This window comes from Lichenostomus cassidix, chromosome 1, assembly GCF_008360975.1.
Source record: "Lichenostomus cassidix isolate B80296 chromosome 1, HeHo_3.0, whole genome shotgun sequence".
Taxonomy (NCBI): Eukaryota; Metazoa; Chordata; class Aves; order Passeriformes; family Meliphagidae; genus Lichenostomus; species Lichenostomus cassidix.
In genome coordinates this window covers 24,075,023-24,090,894 of record NC_139479.1, presented here as the reverse complement: position 1 = coordinate 24,090,894, position 15,872 = coordinate 24,075,023, and the positions used below count along the sequence as shown (strand labels likewise).

General features: G+C 43.7%; 1 protein-coding gene and 1 long non-coding RNA gene across 6 annotated transcripts in view; one reads left to right on the top strand and one right to left on the bottom strand.

The window, feature by feature from the left end:
- Positions 1-35: 35 nt before the first annotated feature.
- CARS2 (cysteinyl-tRNA synthetase 2, mitochondrial) overlaps positions 36-15,872 on the top strand; it is a 44,292-nt gene continuing 28,455 nt past the window's right edge. The window contains exons 1-5 of one of the 5 annotated variants that reach the window (XM_085052951.1): positions 36-878; positions 8,081-8,131; positions 12,294-12,411; positions 15,041-15,112; positions 15,720-15,825. In XM_085052951.1, coding sequence (XP_084909077.1) covers positions 12,328-12,411; positions 15,041-15,112; positions 15,720-15,825 — 262 coding nt within the window. In that variant the 5' untranslated portion in view covers positions 36-878; positions 8,081-8,131; positions 12,294-12,327. The other 4 variants (XM_085052937.1, XM_085052928.1, XM_085052942.1 and 1 more) reach the window with 4 other exon arrangements.
- Positions 4,660-7,109, bottom strand: LOC146444337 (uncharacterized). The gene is made up of 3 exons (XR_014850142.1): positions 6,609-7,109; positions 6,453-6,528; positions 4,660-4,942 (listed from the first exon to the last, which is right to left on the bottom strand). It is a non-coding gene; the product is annotated as an uncharacterized LOC146444337 (long non-coding RNA).

Genomic DNA, 15,872 nt, shown 5'->3' with positions numbered 1-15,872 from the left:
GCGAGCCAGGGCTGCCTGGAAGGCTGGAGGCGAGGAAAGGGAAGGAGGGAGGGCGGCTGGCCGAGGGAGCAAGCGAGTGGCCGAGCTTGCCGCTGGTGCCTTGTCCCGCGCAGTGCCGAGGGAAGGGTCACCGGGGGACGCCGCTCGGGGCTGCGTTGTAGTGGAGGCCGGCGGCGGAGCGCCCCCGCCCCGCATGGTTGCCCAGCGGAGGGGGCTCCCTGCCCGGCAGGAGGAGGGGCGCCCGGGTACAGTGTGGTGCCGCCTGCGTTCTCCGCGCCAGAGTGACCCGGGGGTCGTGCGGAGGGACCCCGCTGTCGGTCAGCGTTGCCTTTGTGTCCCGGAGTCGCTGCCACGTCCCAGAGCCCGCAGTCAACCGGCTCTGCCAGGATCGCGGAGCGGGGAAGGCGGGGCTGGGAAGACCTACGCCCGCTCTGGCGAAGCAAAACAACGTGAGCTTTCTGCCTCTTGTTTTTTTAGCAGACGTCACCGGCAATCCCCTAATTTAGGGGAGACTGAGTCATCACTTCTGAGCGCCCAGACTCGCCGGTGCAGTCGCTGCTGAGGGAGGCCGTGCCGCTCTGCTGGCTGCGGGGAGCGGCGGCCTGGCTGGGCAGCTCGGTGTCTGAGCCCCAGTTCGGGTTGGCACTGCCGCCAGCCCGGTGTCCGCACGCCCAGAGTCGGGGCTCGGGGAAGAGCAGGCAGCTGTTAACCGGCACTGCAGCATCCTCCCACCCTCCAGTGGGCGACATGTACGCAAATGTATAGTGAGGAGTGGAGACGGTACCATAGACTGCCCATTTTGAACTGATACCGACCCGCTGTTTCGGCCATATGTTCCTTGTTTTCTAGGGGCAGTTCCTTGTTTTCTGAAGATCCCTGTAAGTTCTGCCATTATTTTCTTACTTTCTGTTTCCATGATTTGTTGTAAAAAATTAGTTGCTGAGGTTAACCTCACATACACAAAATCTCAGATTTTTAACAAAGAAGCACCACTGACATCTAGGCAGTGCATCAAGCCACTGTTTCTGGACCTGCATGCTCTGGTTTACTGTGGCATAGAGAACGAGTTGTCTAGTGGTAGCACTAGCCTGGAAACACCTATTCTAGATTGTTGTCACCGAGTTGATAGTTAGAGCCTGTTTTACCCTTGCCTTCAAGAAGGTGAGCCACTGTCAGCAATTAAAGGTAGTTAGCAGTCCCCTGAGTAGTGTAAGAATCCGAGCCAATAATTATGACTCAGTAGAGGCAAGACATCTGAAAAGAATACAGATGAGTCCTAAAAAGAGTCATTCTTTCATAAAAGGCAATCATCATTCTAGGCACACATAAATAATTACACGTACAAACAAGAAATGAGTTTGTAAAAGTACCTGCTAATTTACTAAACAGGAAATTTTGTCCCTCCTTATAGACAAAATTAGGAAGGGAAATTCTGAAGTGTAAGTGTAGCCTCCTAAACTTCAGTAATCTGCTCAAAAGTATTAATAGATCGGATGTGCTGAGGAGAGAGAGAGTTTGGTATCATCTGGCTCTTAAAAGTGCTGTCTACTACAATTTCCTGTTAGCTTCTCATATGTTACTAGATGAGTGACAGAGAGAAAACCATCGTGGGACTTTCCACAAGTCCCTGGGAGAGGAAGGGACTGAGCTCACCTGAGAAAGCATTGAGTGTCCACTTTGAAGGTGCCCTTTTACTGCTTTCAAAGATGATGCTCAGTGCTTTGTATAGTGCTGTAACGAAATATACACCTGTACCCAGAAATATCTATTCTCTGGACCCCCTCTAGGCTCAGCCATTGTTTTAGGAAGCTGGGATGGAGGGGAAGGAAAAAAATCAAGTGTATGTGCACATCTCTATATTGGAAAGTTTCGGAAGGTGTGGAGCTGCTGTGCATTGCCCATCTCTGCTTCTCCTCTGCCACTTGCTTTGTTTTGGTTTTGGCCTCTTGCCTCTCAACTACAATAGGTGAGAGACGGGAGATTTTAAATGGAGTTTCAGATGTTTCTTTCATATTAGGGGCCCATTTCTTACTCAGGACAAGAATTCAGAAGTGGACGTGACTGTCATGTGTCAGAGAAGGAAGAGACTCCTGGGCTTTGTTTTCTTCCTATTTCCTATGCTAGACTAGAGGATAAAAGTATCTCTCTCTCCGCCTTTGGCTCCCAAGCCTCTTTGCTCTTTTTACAAGAAATCCTTCCTATTTAGAGCTCCAATTCTCTAGAGTTTTCAAAAGTTTCTTCAAGATGTTGCCTTACTAGAGATCTAAACTCACAGCAACTGGAGTCAAGGGAACTTAAAATCAGACTAACAACTTGCACAACCACTGTGTAATATATATATTATGTGTGTGTATATATATTATATGCTTCATATAATATAAATATTTTAGTAATTACAGGTGTTCCAGTCATTATGGTTATTCCAGCTAATCAGCATAAAGTTCAGAATACTTGCTATGAGTACCATAAAATCCCAAACCTCCAACCCTTCCACACATGCAGATACTGCATAGCTGGTACAAGGAATTCTGGCTGCCTCCCTTCTCTGCCTTAGCTGAATATTGCTATATTAAATAATATGTAATCATTACAGCTGTGTCTCTGTTTATTAGAAAAGATAGTGTCTTCTGATTGCTTGTCATTGTACTTCATAGTACAGACGAATCAGATGAGTTATTCCTGCTAATGAATCGCTGTTTCCACACCATTTAATAGCTTAATCCCTCTTCTATAGTTACATATGCTTGGAGGGTTTTTTCCTTGCTTGTTTTTCTGTTTATTTTTTGAGGCTAGATTTATGCTTATGTGGATGATGGTAATAGACTTTTACAAGTCTGTTCATTTTACTTGTGGTCAAAGGTTTTGAAACAAAAGTACAGTTAACATGCAAGATGAGCAGAGCTGAGGTTTGCAAGTACGAAGACCAGCAGAGAAGCATGGTTCACCCTTTCATGCAATATGCATTGTCTGTGCCCTGGATAGTGTGTACTGTACAGAGATTTAGGCCAGAAATACCTGTTCATGTCAACAAATGATATCAGATTAATGGATTCTAAAATCTGGAAAACAAATCTAGTCGAGTTTATCCTTTTTCTGCTTCCCAGTAAAGGCTCAAGAACTTTGTGAACTTTCCAAATGCCTGCCAAACATAGGCCTGCCATTCTAAACCTCTCCTTTTTTTTATCAGTCAAATTCTACTTAAGAAAACATGTATTTCGCTGGATACACCTCATGTCCTCCTCTGCTTGCCCCAAGGCAGTTGCACTCACTGCCTCTTCTGACACCTGTTTTCTGGCTACTGCCATCTCTTTCTTGCACCTGCTGCACTGGTGCACTTCCAAAGCACTAGTGATCTTAAACAGCATTAACATGGCATTAAAGATGAGCAAAAAATTCTGACTGGAACAAGTAAATGTGCATTGCAGGAGAAGGCCAAGGCCAAAGTACATCTGAGTTGTCCCAGAGTGTCATTGAAGTGAACACAGATGAAGGGCAACATATTCCAAGAACTCCACATTCCTTTAGTGAATTCAAGAGTGATACACCACAACAGCTGGAAATCAGTGACAAAGACACCAGTCTGAACTCTGACTGAATTCATACTAACCCTCAGGTTTGTTTCTCTCAACTATGGAGCAGGACCCAAACACTTCTGAAGAAAAACAGGCAGTGTTTGTCAGAGTATTTGGTGGGTAGGTTTTCTGAACAGTATTAGGGGGTGCTAAAAGCTAATAGGAGTTTGGTAAGTGCAGGAAAGTTTATTTGGTTCTTTATGTCCACCACTGAAATTTCTTTTGCAGTGTTATTCCCTGTCCCCAGGATCACTCTTTTCAAATAGGTTTCTCAAGATGATTTCTCTTATGTAAAACTTACTCTTTGTGAATATTTGGTGGAACGGCCACTCAATGTTTTCAGTAGATTTTTCCATTTGATAAAGGATGGAGGGGAAACACAGCCTTCTTGCATATGCAGATAAAGGGACAGAAAACATATAGACCATTCTAAGGTGTTCAGGAGTCACCCCTTTACCTTAAAAGTCTCAGGTGTTAATTAAAAGGAAGTTTTAGTCTTAACACGTCCCAAGAAAAACATGAGGTGACCTGACAATATTAAATACATGTGTGTCCCCTTGAAACAACAGTTTACCTGAAGCTCAGACAGACATTCCCCAGTGGGATTGTGACTAAGAGCAGTACTGCTCTGCAGATCACATTTCCTCCTGGTTATTCACAAAGTGCAGAAGTAACTGGGGTACAGCAGGCCCAGGCCTGGCATTGATCATGTGTACCCTGGCTCCAGCTGCTGGCAATCTCTAAAGACATCTTCTACTCCAGGTGGAAGCAAAGGTCTCCTGATGGCATAAAATCCTTTGCTGCTATTCTGCCTCTCTGGTAGATGACTGTTGTGTCATTGCACATGTCCCAGACCAGGAATAAGGGACTGGTACAGGTGGCATAAAGTGGAGGTGTACCAACAGCCACAGACCAATTGATTCAGAGAATGCTAGTATTTTTAACATGAATAATTTATGGTTTCAGTCCACCAGGATTAGTTTCACTTTTATTTGAAATTAAATTCTTTTTGCACTTCAGTGCTTGAGAAACACTTTCTACTGTTCCACTGGATGTATTCTACTGCATTAAACAAATCTCAAGCATGAATGATGTTTGCTTTTTATTTCAGCCATTTAATAATTGTGGCCTTTCCCACCATCAGAAAATAACATTTTACAGCAGATCATAGAGGTTGCTGGACAAAATGCTAAAAGCCAGTCTGGGTAGCATAGACACTAAGCCTTCTGAAACCAATGGGAAAGAAAAATCTCTTGTATTCTTCTGATCTGTTGGCAGTTTCATCTATGATAGCTAAACCTGAAATTAAGGCTAAAAACCATCCATTGTTGCTTAGTATTGATTTGAACTCTGTCAAACTGCTTGGAACCCTACAGAACAAAGAAGACAACAGAGTTAATGACAACTCTTAACTAGATGTGTGTTGAACAGCAAGACATCAAAACCAGCTCATTATGGAAGCTGAAATAATTGGCTTGTGAAGCTTCCTGAGAAACATATAAAGCAAACATTTACAAAGGTTATTGCATGGTATATTCAGTTTCATCCTAGATTGTCTCAAATTAACAACCCCCTAAAATAGGTTTCTTATTTGATCAAAAAGTTAAGATTGTTCAATGACAAATCCTGTGGAAATACCTATTAAAAGAAAAAAGGAAACATTTGCCACTGGTAGGGCTTTATATCTGATATGTTCTAAAATTAAGTAAGGTGTAGACAGACATCAAGTATTATGTAAAAGCAATGATTTTAAAAATGCAATGATCTTATTACTTATGAGCAAAATCTAGAGAGAAAAAAGTCATCCCTGGCAGATAGAAAGACTTCCGTGAGGCAGCTCACCACAGGCAGACCTGCAGCATCCAGTCAAGAAAAGCTGTGATTGTTCAGTACTACCTTTCTCCCAAAGGCCAGCAAGATGCCTTAGCAGTTAACATAGTGGTCTGAGAGACCTGAAAAGGCTCTGCTCTGAACAGCCTGTTTAGAGGCTCGTGTGAAAGACAGTCAGGAGCAGGACAGACAACACGTGCTGGCACTGACACTTCACTCTCTTTTCTCGTACAAGAGCAAGGATGGCCACAACTGGAGCTCACATGCCTTGACTTCAACACGTGCTAAGAGGGTGCTTCCTAAAAATGGCAGTAGACCTGCAGTACTCCTTGTGAAAGGCTAGGGTTGGTGAGGATTCACAGAGAATGGGGAAATTAATGCAATCTACCGAGGATGGGTAAAAAACTTGGGGGGGTGAAGCAAAAAGAAAAAAAAAACCCAAGTCATTCAGTTGAGGATACCATCTGGTTGAAAGCTGGAAAAATATCTGGGAAAATATTCACAGAATCATAGAAAAGCCTGGGTTGGAAGGGACCTTAAAGATGATCCAGTTCCAACCCCTCTGTCATGGGCAGGGATACCTTTCACTTAGACCAGGTTGCTCAGAGCTCCATCCAACCTAGCCTTGAACACTTCCAGGGATGGGGCATCCACAGCTTCTCTGAGCAACCTTTTCCAATACCTCCCTACCCTATGAGTGAAGAATTTCTTCCTAACATCTAAATCTCTCCTCTCTTAGTTCAAAACTGTTCCCCCCTTGTCCTATCACTATCTGTACATGTAAAAAGTCACTCTCTTGTTTTTTTATAAGCCCTCTTTAGGTACTGCAGAGTGGTATAAGGTCTCCCTGAAGCCTTTTCCAGGTTGGACAACTCCAACTCTCTCAGGCTGTCTTCACAGGATATGTATTCCACCCCTCTGATCATCTTTGTAAGCTTGTGGAATTCTCACTTGTTTCCTTGGTGCTTGCCCATAGTCACTTTTGGAAACAAGGAGCTAGTTAAAAAATACTTTTGGTACTCTTATGTCTGCTCCATTACAGTTACTCACCCTAGTTGAGCAGCTTATAGTTTCCCAAGTGGTTCAAGGTACTGCAGCCAGTTAAGCTCCATTTCCTCGATACGCTCTGAAAGAAAAAACCCACAATAAGTATAATTAGAAAGGATACACCCCTTGCTTGTTGTGACACTGTAAAGGAAGCAGTACCTTGGCAATCCGTTGGCTAAAGGCCAGGGTACTTCATCAAGTATCAGACAGCACAGTGTATCATTTTTGAAAACGTCCAGGTCGGTAAGACTTCACACAAGCACGTGGGAGTCAGGGGGCTGCAGAAGCGTTTCCTGAGACTGATTAATTAAGTCTAGTTTGGGAATGCCACACCGTGTTTTATTTTCAGGAGCTAACAGGGTGCCAGGCGTTCCCTGACCTGAAAGGCAATGCAGAAACAGATTCACTCCCCAACGGGACCGAATTGACTTGACACAGTGGAGACCATTTTGTTAAATTAGTCACACATTTCCTACAAACATCTCCCCTAAAAACCTCGCTATCAAGCCGCGCTGGGGTAACACGGAAGCACCAGGCTGTGTCCGCGCAGTTTCAAGGGGAGCCCGGCGGGCCGTAGCCCCGCACCGCAGGCTCAGCACAGCAGCGCTCCGAGGAACGCGCCGAGAGCGGCCCGGGCTGAGCGGGCGCGGCGCTTTCCCCGAGAGCGGCCCGGCGGGAGGCGGTGGAAGCCGGCCAGCCCCGCCCGCAGGCACCGCCCCTTCCTGCGCTCCGGCCGCGGCGGCCCCGCTCTGCCGCGGGTCCCGTGCGGGCTGTCCGGCGGGTCGTGCCCGCTCCCCGGCGGCCGGGCGCTATGCAGGCCATGCTGCGCGGGGCGGCGGCGGCGGCCCGGCGGTGCGGGCTCGGCCCCAGTGCCGGTCCCGGTGCCGGCCGGGGGCAGGCGGGGACGCGGTGGTGCTCGGGCGCGGCGCGGCGGCGGCAGTGGGCGCGTCCGGCGGGGCGCGACAGCGGGATCGTGGCTTACAACAGCCGGAGCCGCAGCAAGGAGCCGCTCGTGCTGGCCACGGAAGGAGTGGCGACCTGGTAGCGCCGTGCGGCGCGGCGGGCGGGCCTGGGGGTGGCGGGGGTGACAGGTGCGGGTTGTGTCCGGAAACGGCTCCTGTCTTCACTTCTGGGCTCCTCAGTGCAAGAAAGACATGGAGCTACTGGAGAGGGTCCAGCGGCGGGTCACAGAGGTGTTTAGGGGACTGGAGCGTCTCTCTTACGAGGAGAGACTGCGGGAGCTGGGCCTGCTTAGTCTAGAGAAGACTGAGGGGGGATCTCATCAGTACATATAAATATCTCAAAGGTTGATGTCAATAGGATGGTGCCAGGCTCTTTTCGGCATTGCCCAGCGACAGGACGAGGAGCAGTGGCCATAAACTAAACCACAAGAAGTTTCACCTCAACAGGAGGAAGAATTTCTCTAGGTTGAGGGTGGCAGAGCACTGGAACAGGCTGGCCAGGGGGCTCGTGGAGTCTCCCTCTCTGGAGACATTCAGAACCCACCTGGACATGTTCTTGAGTAAGCTGCTGTAGGTGACCCTGCCTGGACAGGGATTTGGACTGGGTGACCACCAGAAGTCCCTTCCAACTAACGATTCTGTGATTCTGTTTGTTTTCCCTTTCCACAGGTACAGCTGTGGGCCAACGGTGTATGACCATGCACACCTTGGGCACGCCTGGTGAGTGGTGGATTGCAGTGCGGGGGCATCCAGGTGGATAGACAGTGCAGGACATCCCCAGGCCAGTGTTGTGGAGGCATCCAGATGGATATAGAGTGCAGGACATCCCCGGGCTCCAGTGTGTGTCTGGGTGACAGAGCTGTGACTGGTGACATTCACCTCCTGTGCTGTGCAAAGGGCAAAAGTCTGTTTGTTATGTGTTTTTAGCTCTTGGGCTGGGGTAGCCCATAAAGGGGCCGTTGGTTCTGTACCTGGCTGAGGCAGAGACAGAGTGCATGTCTGTGTCTTGGGAAGAAGACTGTGTGCAGTTTGTTTGGGTAGGGTGAGTTGTTTCAGATCATATCAGCATAACGTGACCTCTCACGCGGAAAAGTTGAGATCCTGGAGCAGAGCCTCATGGCTGGGTGAAAAGATAGTTTCACCTCAGATTTAGTTTGGACACTGTGTTGGCACCAAGGAAAAGCCATGCAGGGTTGGCTGTTAGAAAGGTACTTTCAAGGTTTACAGATGAACACATTGTTTTTAAATCTCAGAAAGTCCAGGTAGTGTAAAGGCCTTTTTGCATGGTAATACTGCAATGGCTTACTATGTTTTAAAATAAACCGATCCAGAACAGCACAGCTTTTTCTGTGTTAGTTCATTAGGATTGTTACAACAGTAAACTACTTTAATTATAAGTAACTTTGAAAAAGTACTTTAAATACATCAGAGAAGGTTGCTGCCACTTGTTTTAAAGCAGCACACCTGAAATGTAGATGGGCAGGGTGTCTGCTGTTCCTGCAAAACTGAGGGGAGTTGCAGCATCTCAAGCTGCTCTTGAGGTTCTGTCTCCTCATTCTTAAAAAACAAGATGTGTTGGGCTCTTGGAAGAGCAGGGGTTTATCAGATGATTGCCATCTGTATGAAGATCAGATATTGTGCATTTCAGTAACTGAATAATTCCCTTTTAATGTAAGGTATTTCACGTGTTCTTTTCCTGTCTCAACTTCATTCAGAAGCTTGAGTTGAATCTTGCTCATGCTGAACTGAACCATCACAGTACTGCACAACTGCTGCTTTGTTCTGTAAAAAGGAAGACTTAAAATACCAGTTATATAAAAGTACTGTTGGTAGTGCTAATGTTAATGCTGCTCTACTGTTGTTTGTATGTGGTGGTGTAATTTTCCTCCTTGCTTTTGTCAAGTCTCAGCGGAAAACTGACCTAGCTTTTTTATTGGTGACCTAAAAATCAAGAAAGCAATATCTTGGAATTTTTGTTTGTGCTTAGTACCTTCCAGGAAACTTTAATTTAGGTGTTTTTTTCCTGAAAAATCATAGTAATTAGTGTGTTTAAATCTACTGTTGTGGCTCTATTACAGTTTCCTTTGAAACAATTACGATTTAAAATCATCACTTCAAAGTAACTGTGTAAGAAGATGGTAGTTTCTTTTCTTTATCCCTCTGTTGAGGTTCTCTAGTATGGTAGGGCCTGTCTTCCCTGACATGGTGTAACAGGGGAGGGAATTGCAGAGGTGCTTCTGTCGTAAGGATATAGTAGTTCTGGACCACAGTGTTTATAGAGTTGGAGAATTCCACCCTTTAGTCTTGCAGCTCTCTGTGGCTTTTAAATGTCTGTGTTTTCAGTGGTTCTCTTGCCTTCAGACTTTTGATTTAAAGAGGGAGTAGAAAGGCCTTGCTTGCTTCTTGCATGTTTTTTTGCTCATCTTTCCTTACCCTGTGTCCAAACTAGCAATTTCAGGTGTTCTGGTTGTGGAGTTATGTCATACATCTGCACCACCTGGGTTTGACCTCTTCACTGGCTGATTTAAGAAAGAATGGTCAGTGCTGAATATTGCCTTTGGTGTATCATCCAGCTACACCAGGTATAATCTCTCTTTTAGCACCTCTTTAAGTGCCTTCACGTGTTGTTCCTGTTGTGTGACAAGGTGTCTGCACTGAAGATATTCCGCTCTCTTTTCTCATCAGTTAAACCCTCCAGCGTGGGAGGAGTTGGCTGTTACTTTCCAGTATCTCTGGTCTTACACATGTCATTGTTGACATCCTGTTGCTCAGTTGATTTTTTCAGGATCATTGAGCACTCTTGGTTCTGTTTATTTATTTATTTTTTTAATGGTGTATCTTTTTCCCCAGTAGCTAGGTCCAACCATAGAACAGCTGAAATGTGTGCTGCTGATGGGGGCCAGGAGATGCACTGGGAAATAGCATAAAGTTAGATGGAGTGGTGGCTGTTGCTATTCTGCTGCTCTTGTCAAATACCATCATTCTGTTGCACTCTTGCCACATGCTCTGTTCTCACTAGAATTCCCATTTTCCCCCTCTGTCTTACTTTTGGCTTATGTCAAGCACAACAAATGCAGCAGGTAATAATGTGGAAATGGATTGTGGAAATGAGCTTGAGATCCTTGAGGAGATTTTGGAAATGATGGCATTATTTTTCTCCTGTCCTCCTTCCCCTCCACAAGGAGTAGTTATTTCTCTAAATAATTTAACATTCTCTAGTATGTTATGCATCCAGTCTTAAAAACAGATGTTCTGTCTGCCTCCATATGACATCCAACACCCATTCTATATAAAGAAAAAAGTAAAACAGGCAAATAATACTATTTTTCCCCCAGTTCTGGGTCTGACCTTGATTGTAGCAGTTTAAATTGCAGCCTGGTTGGCATCCAGGTTCTCAGCTGAATGCTTGAAATAAGAGTGAAACCAAGGACAAGTGATTTCTGTAGTGTGTACTCTGCCACCCTCTGATTTTGACTGTCTTGGCTTTTCTTTTTTCAGTCCTGAAGTAGTAAAAACCTTGCTTCCTGAGGTGTCGGGAAATCTGTTCTGGCTCTTGCAGTGTTTCTTCCATTAATTAAGTTGGAAGATCAGAGGAGAGGGAACGGTGTGAAATTTGTGTCTGCTCTGGGAACAGTGACTGCAGGGCTGTTAAATCTAATATCAAGCTTTTGATGCTGGCATTGTTTCTCTGAACAGGATCCAAAGACCAATTTAATATTCTTACAGAATTGTGTCACCACATTAGATGAACCTTACTACCAGTGAGCTGGTATTCATTAACAACTATCTCCCCGGCAGCAAGGCTTTCAAAAAACCTTTTTTGAACATGGGCAGGGCACAAAAGTATTTTTCTTCATCAAGATATTACACATCCATAAATTAGTACCTTACTTCCACCTGGCACCTGCAGCTGAGGGGAAGAATGCATATCTGTTTCTAGTAGTTGCTTACACTTTGTTCTGACAGCCGTGGGAGTTGCAGTTTGTGTGATGCTGTGGATGAAATGGGAACCTGTAGGTCTGTGAATCTGTCTCCTTGCTGGCTTTGTAGAAAACAGCCCAGAAAGGCTGAGGATTCTCATCATCTTGCAGGGCAGACCCGGAGCTTCTAGTCATCTTCTGGTATCCCACCTAATAATTTGGTTTAACTCAGTCAAAATGTGTTTTGAGAATTGCATATGGAGAGTCTGTGAGCAGAAAGAGCTGCAACAGTGCTATGCAGCTTTTACATATATCAATTTATCAGCATTAAATACTCTGCTTTGTGACAAAAACCCTGAATAATTTTCGGAATAACTTTTATTCTCAAGTGTAAGTAAAACAAAATAACCTTCAGAGCAGCTAGTCTTTGCTATCAGAAAAGATAGGTGGTGGTGTGTAAATGAAATAGTTTATTGGTGGCTGGTAGCTGTTGTTGCTACTCAACCCTAAGCAAAGTTAATTTGAATTCTGCTTTATTTCTCCCTGTGCTTCTGCTGTGGGACTTCCGAAAACCTGTTAGAATATACTAAGCCCAGAGGATGTATTTCAGGAATATCTGATCTCTGTGTCTTATTTTTTCCTGTTGGCTTTGAAAGAGTCTTCTGGCTCATGTAGCTCGTGATGCCCTTTGGTGATTGAATAAAGAGATGCAACAAAAGAAGACACTCAGAAAATTTGATGTAATGTGTCACTAATGCCAGAAGAGGGTAGGCCGGTTCAAGAGAAATTTGCTTGACTTTTGTGCAGGTAGCAGCTGGTTTTGGAAAAACTCTTTTTTCACTGAAGATCTTTTTATTGCAAGTGTTGGGGTATTTAGATAATCCATGTGGCTGTTGGTTATTATTGTTTAAGTTTATTCTTACTACTTCGTGTTCAAAAGCTCACATTTCTTTCTCTTCTAGCTCCTATGTTAGGTTTGATATAATTCGAAGGATAATGACAAGGTTTTTTGGAATTGAAGTTATCATGGTGATGGGGATCACCGACATAGATGACAAGATAATAAAAAGAGCCAATGAGGTAGGTGTTTGCTGCAGTCTTTGACTCAACCTTTTAGTTTTTTCTCAGCTGCTTACATAGGAAAATTAACCTGGTTTTGGGGTTCTTTTGTTGAGTTATGTTTGTTTTAATTAGTAGATAATAAATATTGAGATTTCTGGTCCCCTAGTGTGGCTGTAGTGGGTCTGGGAGTGAGGAGGGCTGGATGCTGAGAGCTGTGTGGTTAAATCAGTGCAGAGCTGTGTGATAGTGAGAGGCAGAAAGGGGGGCTACCTTACAGCACCCACAGCTGGGATCCTCCTGCCCTCTCCCCTGCCTGGGAGGCTAGTAGGGAACAAAAGTCCTGTGTGAATCCTCAGCACAGTGAAATTATCCCAAAACTTAACAGCCAGAAAGGTTCTGACTGAGTTCTGGAGAAGCACTGTGTGCCATGATCATGAGGGGGAGTGCACACAGCACTGCCACACAGGAGGCTGAGGGCAGTTCCTGGAAGGTGCTGAGCACCATCTAGCTGCAATGTCAGCACCTGGGAAAGCTTTATCAGGCTTGACTGAGTTTGTCACCTACAGGAAAGTTAACATTGCATGTTAAGTCTTGATAAGACTGGGACTATAAGTGGTTCTCGGTTGAATTCTAATTTGACCTTTTTTTGCCTGAGAAGCTTGGTGAATGATTATTGCAATTCTCTTTTTTTTAAATTGCTTTAAAAACACTTTTTGAACCCTGAAGCACTAAGAGTATATTCTGTGTTCTATTCTGTATTTTGAGTCTTTTGTTTTATTTGTTTTTAAAATCTGTAACTCAGGTCTTCGGGATCATAAGTGAATGTGTTGGATTGAATTGCAGTTGCAAGCTTTAAGGTAGTTTCTTGGAGCCAGGGAATTTGACAGCTGTCCCTTTTACTTAATCTTTAAGTAAACAGTTACTTTTGCAGTTAAATATAGGGCACTGCATTCAAATGAATACTAGCACACCACTCATGTAGAAATACATGCCTGCTCCCTTAGTTCCTTTACTTGCAGTTTTCTAAGGCAGTAAACAATTTAAAAACAAGCAGAAGCCCTCCAGAATTCAGGTGTTTAAAATCTGTGTTTGCATTTTAAAATTTTTCTGTATTGTCAGAACATCCTAGAGATTTTGTGTATGAGGAGGGGAAAATTACATGTCCTTGAAAGACGTGTTCATTTATTGCATTCTTTGGTTCTGTGAAGTAATCTTTTCATGGCTTTTTTTGGGTGACTTTTGAAATGTTTGCTCAGCCATTTTGTCTGGATGGCCAAGGCCTCTACCTCAGTAGCCTGCTTTTGTTGTTGGAACCTGTGTACGTGAAGCAATTACAGTGGTAGAATCAACATGCCTAAGCTTGTTCTCCATCATCTGGTGGGGTTCATCTGGGGGAAACCTGAAAGCTGGGTATCTAGTTTATGATGAATGTGCAGCATACCCTCAGTGGTCTTCTGAGAGAGAGGTGAGTCTCTTTGTGTGTTGAACATCCATCTGGATGGGTGGAATTTCCCCATCTTCTTTCTGTAGGCACATTTGTTTCTCTCTTGGTCAAAGAAGCAGCTGAGTTGTCTAGGGGAGATGAATCCAGTCATTGGTCTGTAGGTCAATCTTTATTTTTCAGTGCTGAGCACCTTCCTCATTTCACTGCTGGATGAACACCTGGATTGTTCATCAGAACTCCTGCTTTGTCCAGGAGCTTGAACAAATAGTGGTACCTATTTGTTTCAGGCACCTGTGCTCTGAAAATCAAAACCCATAAAGGTGCTCTAGTAATGAATTAGAAGTTTTGAAATGGGAGTTACATTGTTAATGATTTGATTATCTGCCAGCTGGAGGGGCTGACAGTGTGTTGTCTTCTCCCCAGTAGTTTATCCTCAGAGAAGATGTAAAAGCATGCATTTGAAACGCTTTGATACCATGCTGTCGCTTGCTAGGGCAGGTTTTGCTGTCATGCATCTTTTAATCCCTGGTCTCTTCTGAATATTTGAGAACAAGTACCTTATCACATGCAAGTTTCCTTTCCTTTTGGATTGCATTTTCTCATCGCCTCTGGAAGAGGAACCTGTTTCTGTCCCATGAGTGAGAAATGCGGAGAATGTGCTTGAGAAATGTTGGACTTGGCATAGTGTGGAATTGACTTTCAATACTGAGATCTATGAGTACCCATGATCTGCTGAAATAGCTTATTTTTCTTAATCACTGAAAACTAATATCTTGTCTCATCCTGCAAGTCTCTGATCTGTCTTTCTGACATGTAGGTGGTATTGGTGTTTCCTGTCAGTAAGTTGAATGGATTTTATGTCCCATGTACTGTAGTATATTTTGTCACTGGAAATAGAAGACCCTCTCAAGAGGAAAATAATAAGAGAGGAAGGAGTTTATTATTTTAATCTTTGGTTGCTTTCTCTTAAGAGCTATGTGTTCATATTTTGGAAATTGAGAAGCATAAATGAAATACTACTTTTAAGTTATTTATAACTTACATCTCCTCCTTGTCAATGTTAGATTAATAAGCCTTTCCGACTCCTTACCTTGGGGGCTCTCTAAGTCTTCCAATTAGCCATTAACTGTCTGAGAAAAGATTGCCATATTTGATATTATTACTCTGATTTATGATTTACTAATCCGCTTCTTTTTTTTTCAGATGAATATATCGCCACTAGCTCTTGCTCGTATTTATGAAGAGGACTTCAAACAAGATATGGCTGCCTTAAAGGTACAAATACTCAAGATTCTAAATTTAAGAGTATTTCTAAGCAATTATTTTGGTAGGGAATCTGGTTTTAAGAGTTTGATCTGGAAAATTAAATTTGTTTCTTGGAAACTGAGTGCTGATTTACTTTTTCATTCTTCTGGAAAGATATTGCACATACTTTCAGTAAGAAAATGGAGGGAGAAGCAATCCTAAGTTTTGGAATAAACAAGTTAAATTTCTTTAGGATCAGTTTTTTTTTCCACATTCAGTACAACCTTGATTCAGAGATATTGCATATTTACTATAATGCAGAAATAGCTTGATTGAAAGCATACGAAACATGAAAATTCATTCATTCATTTGAGGTGACTTTGTGTCTTGTCTTCCCTGTCAGAAGCAGACAGTAAGCCCCTGGGAAAAATTTCAGGGATTTTTTGCTACCCCTCAAATATTTTTTTTCTGCGTGTATATTATATTAAACACCGCTTATGTGAACTTTTTATGATAATAGTAACTTTTTTAAAGATAAAATTGAGCAGAATGTTCTTTTTAGTTTTTTTCATAGAGAGAAGGAACTCATCAGCAGTGTGTTTCATGCAGATTAATGAGATGTTAATCTTTCTTTAAGGTCCTTCCTCCTACAGTATATATGAGGGTGACTGACAATATTCCTCAGATAATTTCCTTTATAAAAACAATAATTGCCAATGGACAAGCTTACGCAACCTCGCAAGGTAAGACTTTGAGCAAGGTAACTCCTTGTTCAGCACATGTATAGGAA